Source organism: Pygocentrus nattereri, chromosome 26 (assembly GCF_015220715.1).
Source record: "Pygocentrus nattereri isolate fPygNat1 chromosome 26, fPygNat1.pri, whole genome shotgun sequence".
Classification (NCBI taxonomy): domain Eukaryota; kingdom Metazoa; phylum Chordata; class Actinopteri; order Characiformes; family Serrasalmidae; genus Pygocentrus; species Pygocentrus nattereri.
Window position 1 is genome coordinate 19,033,309 of NC_051236.1, and position 18,047 is coordinate 19,051,355.

General features: G+C 39.9%; 1 protein-coding gene across 3 annotated transcripts; it reads left to right on the forward strand.

Moving 5' to 3' along the window:
- The first annotated feature begins 1,134 nt into the window (after positions 1-1,134).
- os9 (OS9 endoplasmic reticulum lectin) lies at positions 1,135-17,235 on the forward strand. 3 transcript variants are annotated; one of them, XM_017720245.2, is made up of 15 exons: positions 1,135-1,322; positions 2,021-2,197; positions 2,465-2,528; positions 2,740-2,816; positions 2,910-3,008; positions 3,248-3,449; positions 3,705-3,857; positions 3,946-4,055; positions 7,171-7,213; positions 7,718-7,809; positions 9,308-9,529; positions 9,934-10,162; positions 11,221-11,427; positions 12,702-12,811; positions 14,275-17,235. In XM_017720245.2, the coding sequence occupies exons 1-15, from the start codon at positions 1,173-1,175 to the stop codon at positions 14,407-14,409; spliced, it is 2,070 nt and encodes a 689-aa protein (XP_017575734.1). In that variant the 5' UTR covers positions 1,135-1,172; the 3' UTR covers positions 14,410-17,235. The 3 variants fall into 3 exon arrangements, with proteins under 3 accessions (XP_017575734.1, XP_017575739.1, XP_017575747.1); XM_017720250.2 differs by having other exon boundaries at positions 9,311-9,529; XM_017720258.2 differs by lacking the exon at positions 11,221-11,427.
- Positions 17,236-18,047: the final 812 nt, after the last annotated feature.

Consider the following 18,047-nt stretch of genomic DNA (forward strand, 5'->3'; position numbering starts at 1 on the left):
ACAGTGGAATGGATTTAGTCCCAAGCCTGGTCTGGCCACTTCAGGCATTGTCTCACAATGTTGCTTGAAGGCAACACACTGCATAAGGAACCCCTGCACGATTTTTAAAAATGTTTTTGAATTTAATAATAGTACAGATCATTAATAATCATAATATATAATTTTATAATTGTTATTTAATAATCAAGGACTTTCTTTTATACAAGAAAGCAAAGTTTTTTAATTGCTATCATAATGCATGCAGTAAAGCGTTTAGTCAGCATCTGTGTTTCTCAGTCCTGTCTACCAACACTGCAGCTCACATCATTAGATGATCAAGACCTTCAGCAAAAGAAAAAAAACTGAAGATGGAAGTACAGTCCGTTTCAGACGGGCTAAGCTGCCGTCCTAAACCAACACAGTGTCAGCAGAAATCCTTTGCCTGAATTAATCTAATCTAAATGTATTTAAGAATATATTTTTAAAGCCACTCTTTTCCAGATAATAAAAATACAATGCATTTCTTAATAAAATAATAATCAAAATAAGTTGACTACTTTATCTCCTGATTGGTATAGTAATGATGGGAAAACGACTGTTTCTCTAGTCTAAATCTGTGTTTCACAGTCCTGCTTTTACGGACTCGCTGCCCTCCAGTTTCAACCCTGCCTTGAGATCTCCTGATCCAGCTCATCAGTCAATGATTAAGCCGCTGATTAGCTGGATCAGTGGGGTGGAACAGTGCAGGGCAGGAAGAAACACTGCTTTAGAGAGTTATTGTTAATAGCTCCTTAGTAATCAGAGTGCTATGAACAATATTTGGATGGATGCGACTCTTCAAACCCGATTAATTAATCCGTTTTCATTGTTCTCAGCTCTGATGTCGGTTTCCGGACGCGCTCGTAATAAAATCAGTAAATTACATTAAGCGTGTTTACAGCGACACGCATAGGCTACTTAATATAAGCCCCACGTTAAATTAGTAGACCAATCAAAGTCCTTTTCGTGGCTACTGGACTAACCCATTTCAGTTGTGATCCAATAAGAGCATGCTCTGGATTTGACTGACGTTCTTACTGTCCAATCGGAAAGCGTCTTTGTTCGACGTTGTCCAATCCTCGTCTTCAATCGCAGATCTCTTGCAACTAATAACAAGTGTACTGTTTCACGTCAGTTTGGGATGTGAGAGAAATATGGCTGCTTCCTTGGTTAGGTGGTTGAGGGGATTGTATGTTTTGTTCTTGATATGTCTCCTCTGTGCTTCTGCTTTCCTGAATTTAGAGGAATTAAACGAAATGAAATATGGAATCCAGATTCTGCCCGACCCCGTTATTATGGGGCAGGTAAGTCTGTAACCTGGGAGCGTTAACGTTAGCTGGGATCTGTGTTGTGATAACATAGCAGCAAGCTAAGCGAGCGACCGCTTCACAGCACTGAAACACGATTCACTGACCAGCCAACGACAAATAGCCCGTCTGAAACACTCTGTGTGACGGGGTCTATTATAGTCGCTGAGGAGTCCTCCTTCAGTTTTTAACCATCTAAATTAGCCGGGCAAACTAAATCCGTAATGATTAGCGAGCCCGTTTATCTGACGTTACTGTAACTGCCTTTCAGCTAATCGATTTGTCGAATTGACAGCTGATAGTTAACCTAGTTAATTTACTTGCTATATTTCGCCACGTTGTTGCAAGTTAGAAACGGTTGTGTAAGCTAACGTTACACGGCTGGACAGACTTGCAGCTTGTTTTGTGTGTCTGTAAAAAGAAGAAACGTTTACATCGTCTGCTGCTTCATGCAGCAAAGTTTGTTCCTCTTTTCTGTGTAGCCTGTACAGCTAAATGCACGGCAAAGGGTTATCTATTGATTTGTATTAAGTTACATATAAATGTCTGATGAATTTTCTGTGTGATTAAATATAAAATCTGCATTTTTCTACCCAAGGAATGGAAGCAAGCATGACATATGTGACACATGCTTTCTCTTTTCTCCTATCTCCTTTTCCCCTCTCTGTCTATGCGTGTCACTTCCTTTCTGTCAGATGGAGGATGTGATGTTGGTTTCCAATAAGTACAAGCAGCTTTATGAGTGTCGTTTGCCTGCCCAGGCAGTGCGCTTCCACCAGGACCCAGTGCCGGAAGCTGACTCTCAGGGCTACAGTGGACCGGGGGTCCCTGAGCTCTTGAAGCCTATGCAGACTGCACCCTGCCTGGTCAAGGTTGATCATTCTCTTGTTCATCAGACAGACAAAATGTATTAAACAGTGATTAAGAAAGTCTTAAAGATATAAAGAAGATGACAGAGAAAGATGAGAGCTGAAAAGAAAGATGACAGAGCTGCTAGCACCCATAAAATAATGTGCTACATGTGTTGCAAAGATATTATCATTTATTCTTGACTTCCTAGTGCTTCATTGTCAGCACAGTACTTCAGGGGTGTCAAAAATGGATATGATGTGTATTGTTTCAAAATTGTCTCTCTACAGACCAAAGACTGGTGGACGTATGAGTTCTGCTATGGCCAGCACATTAGACAGTACCATTTGGAAGGTGCAGTATATGTGTGAACATATAATCAACCTATAGGTGTATACATTCTTAAAAAATTGCCATTAGGTGCATGTAAGTTTATGGTTTAATGAGTAATAAGGATGGTGTATTGCAGTTTGCAGTGTTAAAAAAAACAATAATGCCAGGCTTAAGCACAGGTTTTGGATGCAGTGCAGTGAGTCCTGTTCAGTGTTTCTTTTTATTTTTTCAGATTCAGAGATCAAGGGTGATGTTCTTTTTCTGGGTTATTTTGAGTCTGAGTTTGACTGGACCAATGAAACTGCTAAGGTGAGGTAAAATGTTAAGACAGCAAAATTCACTGTTTTGTACAACAAGGTAGATTTTATGATATTTAAATATCTCTCTCTCTTTATCCTTCAGGCCACTAAGCAACATAAGCTGAAGAGATATCACAGTCAGTTTTATGTCAATGGCTCTAAGTGTGACCTGAACGGAAGCCCTAGAGAGTCAGAAGTCAGGGTAAGAACATACAGACGCATATTTCCAAAACTTTATCTGCACATATATGTTTAAAATATTCATTGATACTTTGCCATTTGCACAAAAACGTCAAATTATGGTTTAGATGAGAGGGTGATCAAGAGAACTAACAGTAGATATGCTATAAAGGAATTATATATTAGTATAGAGAAAGCAAAGTCAAATCTCATGACTTTGAAATCATAGAATGAACCGAATTTTTGTTTTTCCCACCCAAGTTTGTATGTGAGGAGGGTTCGAGTGACTTTATAACTCGAGTGGATGAGCCTCAGTCCTGCCGCTATGTTCTCACTGTGCACACATCTCGCACGTGCCAGCACCCACTCCTTCGCCCACCTTCGTCTGCCAAGCCCCAGGGCATTGTGTGTCAGCCTGCCCTCAGTGCTCAGCAGTACATGGACTATGTCAAAGCTCAAGTCTGTGAGTGCAGTTTCAAATGTGACTGCCATTGATGTATGCACAGAAAATCCTCTCTCACGCTTCAACTCATAATTAATATTTTATTTTTAGCAATTCAATCTGTGAATTGACAGAGAGCTCTCTCTCTCTCTCTCTCTCTCTCTCTCTCTCTCTCTCTCTCTCTCTCTCTCTCTCTCTCTCTCTCTCTCTCTCTCTCTCTCTCTCTCTCTCTCTCTCTCTCTGGGTGATGTGTCTGCCTCTGGCATCTGTCCTCAGCTGACACTAAACGTAAAGTAGAGCAGATCTCTGAGGAGCTAAGGACCCTGGATCAAATTCTGTCCAAAGATGAAGACAGTGAAGGCTCAGGAAATGACAAAATGGATGAAGAGTCTGTAACACCCAGTGATGAGTCTTTTTCAGAGGACCAAGGTCACTATATAGATCATCCAAATTGTGTACTTTCTATTTTTATGTGTTTCATACCTGTTGATTGTTATTCCCATCTGTTTGTGAGCAGATGCTGTAGTGGCAGAGGGTGAGTTAACAGCTGAGGATGCAGAGGATAGAGATTTCTGGGAGGGTGTCACCAAACCTGACAGTACAGACCCACAGACTTCAGAGGCACAGGTGAACTAAAAACACAACTATGATATACAGCCTGCTCCTCAGGGTCCTCCCATAGAGTACACGTTTTTTCCTTCATTTCTGTGTGTTGGGAGTTGGGTTGGAGTCCTGGGAGGCTCTGAAGATTTGGACCCATTTATCTACACTTGAATGTAATGCACCTATGGTGAAACCATACCGAGATAAATATCAAAAAGAAACGTGGAATCAAGGAAGGTCTCTGAGCTAGATAATGGGTGGGAGAAGTTGAAGGTGAAACATGGTATTATTGGTTAATATTATTTTTCTTCGCCTTGTTGACTTAATGTAAAATCTGCAGATGATTTAGACACTGGCAGAAGTCATTATGTTTTGATGTAAGGTTACAGGAAAACTTAAGTGATATGTTTTGTGCATAACATGACCAGAGGAATGAATTAACAAGGTAATAAATGTCATTCTGGTTTTGATTATTGACCTAATGCCATCCATCCATCCATCCATCCATCCATCCATCCATCCATCCATCCATCCATCCATCATCTTCCGCTTCCCCGGGGTCTCCTCCCAGGTGGACTTGCCTGTGACACCTCCCGAGGGAGGCGTCCAGCAGGCAACCTAACCAGATGCCCAAACCACCTCAGCTGGCTCCTCTCGATGTGAAGAAGCAGTGGCTCTACTCAGAGTCCCTCCCGGATGACCGAACTTCTCACCCTATCTCTAAGGGAGAGTCCAGACACCCTGCGGAGGAAACTCATTTCGGCCGCTTGTATTCGCGATCTTATTCTTTCGGTCATTACCCAAAGCTCATGACCATAGGTGAGGCTGGGAACGTAGATCGACTGGTAAATCGAGAGCCTTGCCTTATGGCTCAGCTCTTTCTTTGCCACAACAGACCAGTAAAGAGCCCGCATCACTGCTGACCCAGCACCAATCCACCTGTCAATCTCCCGCTCCCTTGTACCATCACTCGTGAACAAGACCCCGAGATACTTGAACTCGTCCACTTGAGGCACGAGCCTATCCCTGACCAAGAGAGGGCTCTCCACCCTTTTCCGCCTGAGAACCATGGTCTCGGATTTAGAGGTACTGATTCTCATCCTGGTGGCTTCACACTCGGCTGCAAACCAATCCAGCAAAAAGTTTGTGGCCTGATGTCCCCAATAGGACCACATCATCTGCAAACAGAAGCGATGTGACCCTGAGGTCACCAAACCGGACACCCTCCATCCCGTGACTGCGCCTAGAAATTCTATCCATAAAAATTATGAATAGAATCGGTGACAAAGGGCAGCCCTGGCAGAGTCCAACTCTCACTGGGAACGAGTCTGACTTACTGCCAGCTATGCGAACCAAACCCCAGCTTTGTTTGTACAGGGCCTCAATGAACCCATGAACCCTCCAGAATCCTGGAGAGGGTGAAGAGTTGGTCCAGTGTTCCACGACCAGGGCGGAACCCGCACTGCTCCTCCTGGATCCGAGGTTCGACTATAAGCCGGACTCTCTTCTCCATTACCCCTGCATAGACCTTACGAGAGGCACCACCACCCCAGTCTGCCAATCCAGTGGCACCGCCCCCGATGTCCACTCAATGTTGAAAAGGTGTGTCAGCCAAGACAGCCCCACAACATCCAGAGCCTTGAGGAACTCAGGGCGGATCCCATCCACCCCTGGAGCCTTGCCACCAAGGAGCTTCTTAACTACCTTAGCGACTTCAGCCTCAGTAATGGACAATGTCCCCAGACTCTGCCTCCTAACTGGAGAACGTGTCGGTGGGATTGAGAAGGTTCTCAAAGTATTCCTTCCACCGCCCAATAACGTCTTCAGTCGAAGTCAGCAGCACACCATCTCCACTATATACAGTGCTAGTGGCACACTGCTTTCCCCTTCTGAGTCGCCTGACGGTTTGCCAGAATCTTTTCGGAGCCGATTTAGTCACTTTCCAAGGCCTCGCCAAACTCCTCCCACACACGGGTTTTTGCCTTGGTGACGACTGAAGCCGCAGATCCCTTGGCCTGTCTACCTGCCAGCTGCCTCTGGTGTCCCACAGGCCAACCATGCCCGGTAGGACTCCTTCTTCAGCTTGACGGCATCTCTCACCTGGGGTGTCCACCACCGGATTTGAGGATTACCGCCCCGACAAGCACCAACTACCTTACGGCCACAGCTACAGTCAGCTGCTTCAACAATGGAGGAACGGAACATGGCCCATTCTGAGTCAATGTCCCCCACCTCCCCCGATATCTGGTCAAAGTTCTGATGGAGGTGTGAGTTGAAGATCAATCTGACAGGTTCTTCTGCCAGACGTTCCCAGCAAACCCTCACTATACATTTGGGCTTACCTGGTCTGATCGGCATCTTCCCCCACCACCTGATCCAACTCACCATCAGGTGGTGATCAGTTGACAGCTCAGGTCCTCTCTTTACCAGAGTGTCCAAAACACATGGCCACAAGTCCAATGACACGACTACAAAGTCAATCATTGAACTGCGGCCTAGGGTGTCCTGGTGCCATGTGCACTTATGGACATCCTTGTATTCAAACGTGGTGTTCGTGATGGACAAACTGTGGTTTGCACAGAAGTCCAAAAACTGAACACCACTCGGGTTCAGATCAGAGAGGCCATTATTGACCTAATGAATGTGTGGAAAATTCTATCTACTTTTTTCTGTCTCACTTGAAACAAGCAGGACAAGACAAGCATATCCATAGTTAGTTAATGTAGACTGTAAATTGGAGCATCACTGCTTGTCATCAGTAGCCATGTTTGAACTACTGGAACTCCTGATGGTGTTCCCATACAATAACCAAACAATGATTCTCAGATGAAAAAGAGGCCAATACAAACAGTATTTGGACAGAAGATGAATGGACAAAAATTAACACTGTGTTGTGGCATTACATTTGGCCATACATACTGAAAACTGTGCCATCAAACAATAGTTAAGAGAAAAATAATGCCATTGAAATGACTAGCTCTTTAAATTTATATGTAGTACAGTATGTTTTGTAGGCTAAGGACCCTTATAGAAACATGGCTGATTTGACAAGCCATCTGTGTAGGAAAAAACTGCAGCTGCACTTGTTTTGCACAGGTAAACATTATGGTGTGCTCATGAGCTTTTAATCTTTCTACAGGAATCTGATGATGCTCAGGATAACCAGCCAGAGGACAATGACAGTAAGATTAACACTGGGCAAACATAGACTGTCAGTGTTAGTTAACTTATTCACCTTACTTAAATGGCCTATGTCAGGAAAAACCACATTTCCTTTGCTTTTTTTTATTTACATTTATATGCAAGTATTATGTATCCATCGATAAAGTTTCAAACATATCATTTACCCCCCAGTCCATACAGACCCCCGCTGAGTGTTTCACTGTTGTGTGCTTTTTACATAAGGCACATTACAGGATCATTATGTCAGTCTTAAAGGCACAGTAAGAAAACAAGTCTGATTAATAAGATAAGTCTGATTAATTCTAAAGGTTAAAGAGCAGTTGGAAAATGGTTATGGAAAATTAAAAATACAATAAAAAAATAAGAATTATAAAATGCAAGAAAAAATGCCATTTAAATATTGGGGGTTTACAAAAATTCTGAAAAACAGAATTTAAATGGTTTTGATACTTTGGAATTCCAACTTTAATTGAGCTTTTCTCTGTCTGCTTCTGTCTCTGCAGTATTTGGGGAAGAAAAGTTTAATTTTAAAATAATCACTGACCCTGCTGACTTGATGAAGTTTGTACAGCACCTTAGGGAGAGCAACAGAAAAGTAAGCACTGCAAAAAGTCCCTTTACACATGTTCTCTTACACATCATGAGCCCTAACCTTCAGCTGAAGATCTGAGACATAGACAACAATAAATACCACAAACCCCATTTCAAGAAAAGTTGGGAATTTTTTTTAATGTGCAGTAAATACAAGAATATTTGTTAATTCTCTTGAACCTTTATGTACCTGACAGAAGTATGAAGATATGACTTTTCATTTTTTGGCTGACCAGCCTGATTCTAAACATACATTTTGAATGATGCCTGCAATACACTCAAAGTTGGGACAAGCAAAAGAAGAGTAGAAGGTCTGTAGAATATTAGCAATTAGCAGATGAGCTGGAAGCAGGTGAAGGTATCAGATTGGGTAGGAAAGGAGCATCTACCAAAGGCTCAGTCTTTTCAAGCAAAGATGGGTTGTAACTCACCACTTTGTGCCAAACTTCATGAGAGAATTGTCAAGCACTTCAAAAAGAACATTTCTTAATGCAGGATTTCAAATAATTTAGCTTTTACCATCTACCTTACACAATTTTCACAGTGTGAAAAAGGAGAAATCTCAGTTAGTGTAGATCTAGATCAGAAACCACTGATATTCGAGCCCTTGCATGACCATCTACCTTACACAATAGTGTGAAAAAGGAGAAATCTAAGTTACTGTAGGTCTAGACCGGAAACCACTGACCTTCAAGCCTTTGCATGACATTGCAAAGAAACCATCATACTACTGCATTAAATATTGTCACATGGGCTTAGGAGTACTTCAGAAAACCTTTGTCACTTAACACAGCCTGCTGCGGCAACTTGAAACAAGGTTACACAAGGATAAAGCCTTATGTCAGTTCTATAAAGAAATGCCACCACATTTTCTGGGCCCGAGCTCATCTCAGATGATCTGAAAGACAGTGGAAGTGTGTGCTGTGGTCAGATGAGACCACATTTCAACTTGTTTTTGCTCTTGTTCTGTATATGTGTCTATACAAAGCCACACTGTTATAGCGAAGTGTGTGTGCTTAACTGACCTGCCTGCGGTCCAGATCTGTCTACTATTTAAAATAAATGGCACATCATTAAGAGGAGAATCAGACAATGATGACCATGGACTGTAAGCAGCTTAGGTGTTGCATCAAGGAGGAAGGGGGTGGTTTCCACTTATAAAACTGCAACAGTTAGTATCCTCATTTTCCAAACAATTAGAAGATTGAATAAAAGGAATGATGATGTAACAGTGATAATTATGCCTCTGTTCCAACTTTTTTTTGTATTTACAAAATAGTTATGTTTGTCAGTAAAAAAACATTGGAAATACATACAAAGTAAACTTTGTCAGTTTTATAAAGGTTCAAGAGAATTAACAAACCACAAATTTCTGTTATTATTGCATTCTACAAAATGTCTCAACTTTTCCATAAAAGTGGTTTGCATTGCAAACAAACCGTGTTCTTGATGAATCGGTCTATTTTTTTTGTCTCTCGTTCTCTAAATACCTGAACAATAAGAAGGCACAATTTAAGAATGAAAAAAGTCAGCCTTCTTCACAGAAGAGAGAAACAGAGGAGGGAAAGAGGGAAGAAAAGGAAGATGCTGAAGAGGAGGGAGATGAAGATGAACAGCTGCTTAAGGAGTTTGAGGAAGAAATGGCTGATCTCTCTGTGCCTCCTTCCAAGATAGAGGAGATTAAAGAAGAGATGCAGAAGGAGTTTGATAACATCATAGAAGAGGTATGGCTTTCTGATGCTTTCACCTTTTTGCCTTTCAGCCAGCTCACAGAACATGTTTCACCCTGCTTGTTTCATGTTGCTCATGAGTGTATCTCATGTTGTCTAGGCTGATTTAGATTTGGACATTTTTTTTAATCATGAATGTTCTGAAACATACTAAAGATTGTTATCAATGTTCTGTACTTTGCACAAAACAAACTAAAACCCATGAACTACATTGGTTTGTGAACACAATTTTGACATTTAATCAGTTGCAAAAGTAAATGAACTGCTGTTCAGTGATCTGCATACAAGAAATTTTACTTTATTAACACAGCCTTGTTAATAGCCATATGTTGTTTTTAGCCATGGTACACTGTAAACTGATGTGTAACTAAGGCTGCATTAATGTATGTGGATGTCAGGCTCAACAGGAGTTAGAGACTGAAGGCCTTAAAGGGGAGTTTGATCGCTCTCAGGCAACTCAGACTCTGGAAAACACGTTGGGCAAACTGCTGGACCGTCTTGAGGATAAGACTGGACAAGACACTGAATCAGATACAGAGACGAACACAGAAGTAAAAAAATCCACACACACTCCACCTGAGACGGAGGAGCAGGGTGGCAGCCCTAGTCTTGTCCCCAAAACCCCAGGTAAACTGAATGATGAGTAAAAGGAATACATTTTATAAGGCAAGGGTATTCAGTTCTGGTCCTGGTGGGCTGGTGTGTTGCACTGGTGGGTGATTTTCCCAGCTCAGACATCTACTAAACCTAACAGTTATCTCATGAGATGATCCAGGGGCCTGTCTCACAAGGCAAGTTGAGTTTTACTTTCAGCTTCTGAAACAACTTTCTTTTAATCCAGATTTAGATACCATGGCTTTGCTTATGCTATTTATGTGAATCATGTGGATATGATGAAGTTTTTAATTTTAGGAAGCGGGTGAGGGTGTTCAGGAATGATGCTGCATGGGACTGGTTTATTAATTTGCCACCTTTTGCACTGCTCTTTTCATGTCTGCTCACATTTACGATGAATAGAACAATCTTATGCTAAAAAGTGGTCCACTTCTGTTATTCCCTGAATGGTCAGAAGCTTGGCCTTGATTGGTTAAAGAGCTGTTTAGGAAATTCCCTGGTGCAGGTTAGTTTGAAGCATATGCATATGATGATATAGCCTGACAAAAAATGATCCACTGTTGTGTGACAGAAAATTCAGGGTTAAATTGAACACTTGCTGTCCAGGATCAGAATTGACTCCCCTGGAATAGAGAGAATTGTTGGATTTGTTATTGTATGAATTTATGGATGTGATGTGAATGTGTGGGTAGCTGATAAGTAGATCTGTGTCTGTGTGTGTTTGTGTGTGGCACATTATGAACAACATTGTCATAATCCTTATTTTTGTTTTATCTATTCTTCGAATCTGCATATGTGGATGTACATATGTAGATGAGCATACTTCATGATCAACCAGTATTCACTGTTCCTCACCACACTTTTAGTGTCTGGAAAAAAAGATATCATGCATGTGTAACATTAACACATCAGTCATCTAGGGTGTGCTACAGTAACTTTATCTAAGCAAGGGCTGAGCAAGGATATCACTATTCAGATGCATCAAACCATGAACCATAGGGAAGGTGAATCTTCCGCTTTTGCTAGGGTAACGCCTCCTCCCTCCCCCTTTCTGTCTCTTGTCACCTCAGCGCGGGAGCATGGCAGTGGGGAGCAGGTAAAAATCAGGGTAACTAAATATAAGATAGGTGGAGACGTGGCTGCGGGAGCAGTTGCCGGGGGCGATGGTCATGAGGGAGGTGTGAAGGTGCGAGAGCTGGGCGAAAATGACCCCCAATGGCAGCAGATTCAGGAAGTGGTCAAAGAACAGCTAGAAAGAGCTGGCATCAAGGCCGAAGGTAGGCCAAAGCGCACACATGCACTTAAAGTACTATCCACCTGTGTGAGTGTGCGGTTTAGTTTAGTCCTTAACTCTGCTTTTGACTTGGCTTTTTTCCTGACTAACCCTTGCCTTTCCTTTTCTGACTGGCCACTATAATCCTTATGATTTCCTTCGTGAATCATGCTGCACTCTGTAAATACGGTGCAGTCAGTATTACTCATTGTAAAAAATTACTTCTAAACAATGTGACAGCTATTTAAAAATGATTTTAGAAGATCTTTTAAGAAAGTATACATTGTTGTCTTTACTTGGTCTCCTTGGGAGTGGGTGGAGTGTAGCTTTAGTTTCAGCTGAAGTATTTGCTATGTCTTTGTTTCTTTTTTAATCAGTAATTCTTGTTGTTTGTTGTTTTTTTTTGTGGGGGGCATTTCTTGTAGCACAATAATTTTTTTTAATTAAAAGAAATTCTCTTTGAATACTCTTTTAAAGCTCCTAAACATCACATTCATCTGCTTGGGGAAAGGGGTCCAAAGCTGATAACTTAACATTTCATATTTTGAATTTTTCTGAGTTGCGTGCAGTTACACATTTCCACCAGAAAGGTCCAAATCCCCAAAAATAACACGGTGTAGCTTTAACAGCCCAGTACTTTTTGGAGGCAGTCAAGACATGCTGGAATTAAACACAGTATTTGAAAAGGCTTTCTGAGGATTGTTTTTTAACTTGTAATTAATTCCTACTGGAAATAGGTTTTCTCTGCGAAGCCAGGTACTTGCTTTTAGTTTAATGTGCATATTTGAAATTACTCATTATTTGCAGCTGATTTTGATGATTATTATTTTTTTTAAGTGGAGTGGGGGGTAAAGGAAATTAGAGCCCATTTGCAAGATTTGCTTCTAGTGTCTTCAAATGCATTAGAATGTAATGTGTTAACGTTTTACTTTTTGATTAATTATTAAAGTACTCCAACATGTTTCTTTTAAATCAAATAATTTTCTACAACACCTCATTCTTTCTGTCTCATTGTCATCTCTCATTAACTACCACTTGCATGCATTTTCTCCTTTTTTTCCCTTTTTGGATTCAATGGATGAAAATGAATATCATTGCTGTTTGTGCAGAGTGAGCAGGGCAGAAAATGGTGTGTAAATGTGTAAGATGAAGAGTTGACCTTGGCCTGCATGTATTGCAGTTTAAGGCAAAATTGTAGTAAAGGTAGTGAGTGATTGATGTGCGCATGTGATGGCGATGTGAATGATCAAATTGTGTGATTGTGTGTATCTGCTTCAGGCAAGATTGAAGTAAAGATTTTAACACGTAAAACAGCAGAGGAAGCTGGAGACCAGTGGCTAAGTGAGGAGGATACCAAATCTTTCAGAGAACTACTCATCAATCTACTGGTATGTAAGCACATCTCATATTAACAAAATGTGAAACAGACTAGCAGCAACAAATGCACCACCAGATTATCTTGCTAACACACATGCTCTGTTACTTAAAACTGACCTCTGCAATTTAAATAAAAACATGTTTATAATTTTATAGATGTTGCATATATATATATATATATATATATATATATATATATATATATATATATATATATATATATATATATATATATATATATATATATATAGACTGCCCAGATCATCTCACCAATAGATTAATGTTACTTGTTATAATGTAAGTGAGGTAAATAATCTGATTTTGACTTCTGTGCCAGTTCAGACCTAAAAGATCTAATTTTGAGAATTAATGAATGAATTAAAAAAAAAAATTATAATCTGAAAAAAAAAAATAGATTATATTTTTTATCTATCTATCTATCTATCTATCTATCTATCTATCTATCTATCTATCTATCTATCTATCTATCTATCTATCTATCTATAATGCATGTATGTGGTATGTCTGAACGTATATATGAACATTTCTGCTACACAGAACAAATTAAGACATTTCTGGCTAATTTTAGTGCCTAATTTGTGATTATTAGCTAAACAGATTGGAGGAAGGGACATAAAATATAAAATATGCCAAAATAAAGCTTTTGTGCAGACCATTTTTATTTGTGTTAATGTACAGAAGTGTGTTCTCCCTAGAGCCCTCCACACAATCCTATCTGGCCTGCAAAAATGTTTATTTTCTGTTAATATTAGCCTGTATAACAATGTGCTGCACTACAATCTCCAGCATTCACTGCAAACAAATGGGCTCCGTCTCTCTCTCCCAAAAATAGTCTATGGGACAGTGGTTACACCTCAGGTCTAAACTATTCTGCACAATTTCATGCTAGTCATGTCACCAAAATGCATTGTAGCTGCAGTTTAACCAACATAAACGCGTTACATTAGCTTAGCAGTTCAGAAGAGCTCAAATCTTACTGACTTGCAGCAAAGAAATGATGCCAGGTGTCTAGTTCAAGCAAATAGATAGATTTATAAGGCTGAGCTCCTGGGGACTCTTAAGTATTTCAGGTGTCCATGCAATATTTCAAAGTCTACTACAAGTGTCTGCATTTTACTGTCAACGTTTTTGCATATATTAAATAAACTATGGTCAGTTTGGGTTATAGAATGTGTAACATTTATTATAAATTAAATAAATTAAATTGCCCTTTTACTGGTTGAGTTTGACACCGCTGCCATAGAGCATGTGTTATAGAGTAACATATCACTTAGTCAATTAGTCACCAAGTCAATATGTAATTTCAGCTGGGGTGCTGAACATTTGTGGGTTTGTTTTTTTTTTTTTTTTTTTTTTTTTTTGTGATCATGTTTCCTGAATATTTGTTCATTGTTGAACTGAGATGGTTGTTTTTTGTTTTTTTTTTTTTCTTTTCTTCAAATGGTTTGTGCAGACTGGAGGGACGGAAGAAGTATACAAAGAGCAAAAGAGGCAGCAGGAGTTGGAAAACAACTATAGATTTGTTTGGGGAGAGAAACAGGACCAGAGTCAGTCTGCAGGTGGCGATTCAGATGATCTGGACTTCTGAAATGTTTTCCCCAGTTTTTTTGCTTTTTCACATCTCAGAGAGGTAGAGGACATAAACTGTACATTGGAATACAAAAGAGGACTTTGAACTCTTTAGCAGCTGTTACAGCCCTCGCTCGGACTGCAGAGTTTCACAAACACTGTGTTTGTCCTTTTTTTCATGTTGTAAGAGTTTGGGTGTAAGGGGCTTAAGAAACTATGCTGTGACTGACTGAGTCATGTGAAACCTGAGAGGGATATTAAATCTGTAACACAGGCCTCTCCAGTCTAGAAGAATGAATCTTCATATTCACAGCACCTGTGAACAACGTGAATGTTTTTTGTTTTTTTCCCCTCCTCAAACACACTGAATGTTTGATGCAGATGTCACTGTTATGTAACAGTAATCCCTCTCTGCGGTTTCTTGCAGATGTTGCCTACTTCCTAAGCCCATGCTATGCTATTTACATTTGTATGTGTGAGTGTCTGTGTGGCTTAGATGTGGTGATGTAAAGGATTCTGGACTGTTAGTAATAGTAATGTCTATCTTGAGAGTGACTTTGCTTTAGGAATGGATCTGCTAATGACAGCTACTCATTCATGCAGTTAACAGTCTCCTTAGTTTTACTTATTATTAATAGATCGGTCACAGGCACCTCATGAATAAGAAATTATGTTCTGAATCCATTGCTAATGGTAAGGTTTACTGTAAGCGAACGTACACTTTCAGAAATCATTAGTTTGTTGCACTTTAAATGAATAAGCACTGTTTGGAATATTAATCTTGGCAACGCCGAACAATCAAGACGGACATATGATCATGTAGATGACTGGTTCAGAATAGTGTAATGTTGGGATATGCATATGATTGGAATCTGTTCCCTGAGCTCCAACCCATTTTAGGCTGCTTAAATATAGACATGGCGCTATGATCCGTTCATTTCTAGCATTGTTTGGCAGTCATGGTAGTTGAAATCGAGCATGTTAAGCTCAGTGCAATATTGGCCTTTTTCAACTTCAATGAAATTGTACAATTTACCACTGCACTTTTAGATCGTAAATCTTCACAATTTTGAGCTTTAAAACAGTCTTATTAAAGATTCTCTGTTGTATGATCTTCAGACAACCTGGTGCAAGAAAATGCTGAGCTACTAGACCTGGCTAGGCAGGCTTCTCTTCACACATACTGTATCTGGACAGACTTGTCACACAGTCTCCACAAAAGATATGACTGCCATGAATGTGTGATATTTATTTTTTATTTTCTAAATGTCTGTTCTCTACACAGTCCCAGCAGACAAGGGCTCTCTTCATGTAAACTTTGTGAATAGCTCTTTGGTAGTTTGTACATATGTAATTTTGCTGGAGTGTCTGAATTGCTTGCCCTTAATGGGATTGTGCATAATATGAGTAAAGCTATATCCAAGCACACTTATTCTCTCAAAGTGGGGCTGATGTGATTTGATTGGGAAAGTTTTATTAAAGATACGCTCTGGTTTTGGAGTGAGAAACTGATTAGATGGGGGTTTGTAAAGAAAGTTAAAGGCTCCTTTGAGGCATGGAGTGAGTTATAAAGCCACCAATCAATAGTCAATGATCTGTGGACAGAAATAAATAAATGAACTAATGAATTGATAAATAGGTTCATGATGGGCTAGAAAAGCCATTTGAAAAAAATAAGTATTTAGAAATCCAAATCTAATGTCTGAGAATCGCAGTGTAGCTTTTGAAATCGGATACATTTGTGAATGTTATTAGTGGTTAAGGTCTGTTCATCTTTGCTGTTCATCAAAGATAATTGCAAATTCAATATCTTGTAGTGAAAAAAGCAGAAGATAGACTAAAACATCCAGTTGTTAATTAAATCACAAACATAAAGAGAAGCAAGTTTGTAGTTATGAGTGTTATCACCTTTTGTGACCATTAAAGGGGAATTCCAGATTTTTCAAAATATCTGCATAATTAAAGGGTTATGATGTAAACATCTTTCAGAGTTGTTTAATGTAAAGCCAGGCCCCAGGTTTTTAGGCCTCTCCCAGTTGGAGCGATAGGAGCTTGTCTGTTGTACAGAAACTTCCTATCTTTTTGTCTTAAGATCTCACAGATCAAGATAAGATTTTTCACAAATTCGTATCACAGAAACAAATCTTGTCTTGGTTCAGGACTGTGTCTTGTTTTACTTATTTACTTGTATTTTACTTTTTATCTCACGTTAGGAAAACCTATACTACTCAGTCAACTGCCATGTCTGTTGCTAAGCATCCGACTATAAAAGTGCACAGATGAAACATAAGCACATAATCAAATAATGTTAAAATGTTACTGTTACAGTTGCTATTACTGATGTAAAAGGGCCAAAACAAAACTACAGTGCAAGAAACTGGATATGATGAATACTGTGACAGCACCCCCTGCTGCTCATTGCTGCTCCCCTGATTCAGTTTCCATTTTCCAGAGCATTTAACTGGCCTGTGAGCTGTGCTACTTTATTCCTAATCAACATTCACCACCATTTCTGTGAATTTTTAAAATCTATTTTATGTGCTGCATCTTAACCCACTCATTTTGCACTCGCTCAGGAGCACCCTCTAGCGTTTGAGAAACCCAGAAGATATTACGCAGTGTTAATTCTCTTCACTACATGTTCTCTGGAACATTACAGCTAACATTGTGAAAAGGTCAGAACAAAACTAAAGGGCAATGAACTGAAGATTGAGAATATTGTAACAGCACCCTCTGCTGTTTATCAGAGCGTTGCTGCTCTACAGTGTCCATTTCCCAATAGCTTTATTTGACTGTGCTAGCATTATTCCTCCAAATAAACAGCTACCAGCAACTCTTCTCATTATCTTGTCTTCTCAATGTCTTCTCATTATTCTCTGCCACTACTGTAATATTTTATCAGACAAGTTTTCATCAGCATTAACACATGGAGGTAATAGGAGTGGACTATGAAGATTGTATCTGCAACGTCTGAGATTCTTAAAACGTGAATTAGGGAAAAAAGAAGACACCTCAAGTAAAACCACTGATTTGCACTATAAATAAATGTCATCGCAAGTGAACTATGCTGCCTGTCATGCTTGCCTAGAAACAATAGAAATGGATGGATTTAGGAAATTTTATATGGTAAGGATGTTTCCGTAATACTGTTTTCTGATTTAGAGTTAGGATAAGCTAATGAACTGTTGTTCTGTAAGTTTCTGTCCAAATCTGAGTCACGGTTGTCGCGGTGACTAAACTGATGAGATATCAGAGATAAGATGTTTTGGTAATATGGCCCCATGATCTGTCAGACTGGAAATAACTGCCTGGAGGCGTTACCAAGATAGCCACAAAGCGAACAGACCTTGCTATTATGACTTTGCATGTACAGAATCTGTCATACTTCATTTTCATATGGCCATATATGACCTGTAGAATTAAATGGTCTGTTCTTGTTGCTGGACTGAGAATGTGAAATGACTGTGTTCTGACTGTTTGCCACGTAGGCTACTGTGTGGTCAAAAAGCAGTCCAGGCTGGAACACTTACAACTTAAGGCTGAACGGCTGGTATGAACTATACTGGTGTGTAAATGGTGACGTTCGTGACATCACAAACCTAGTAAATCAAACTGGGCTGCTTTGCGGTAATTTCTGAACCGTATGCCCTGGACTTC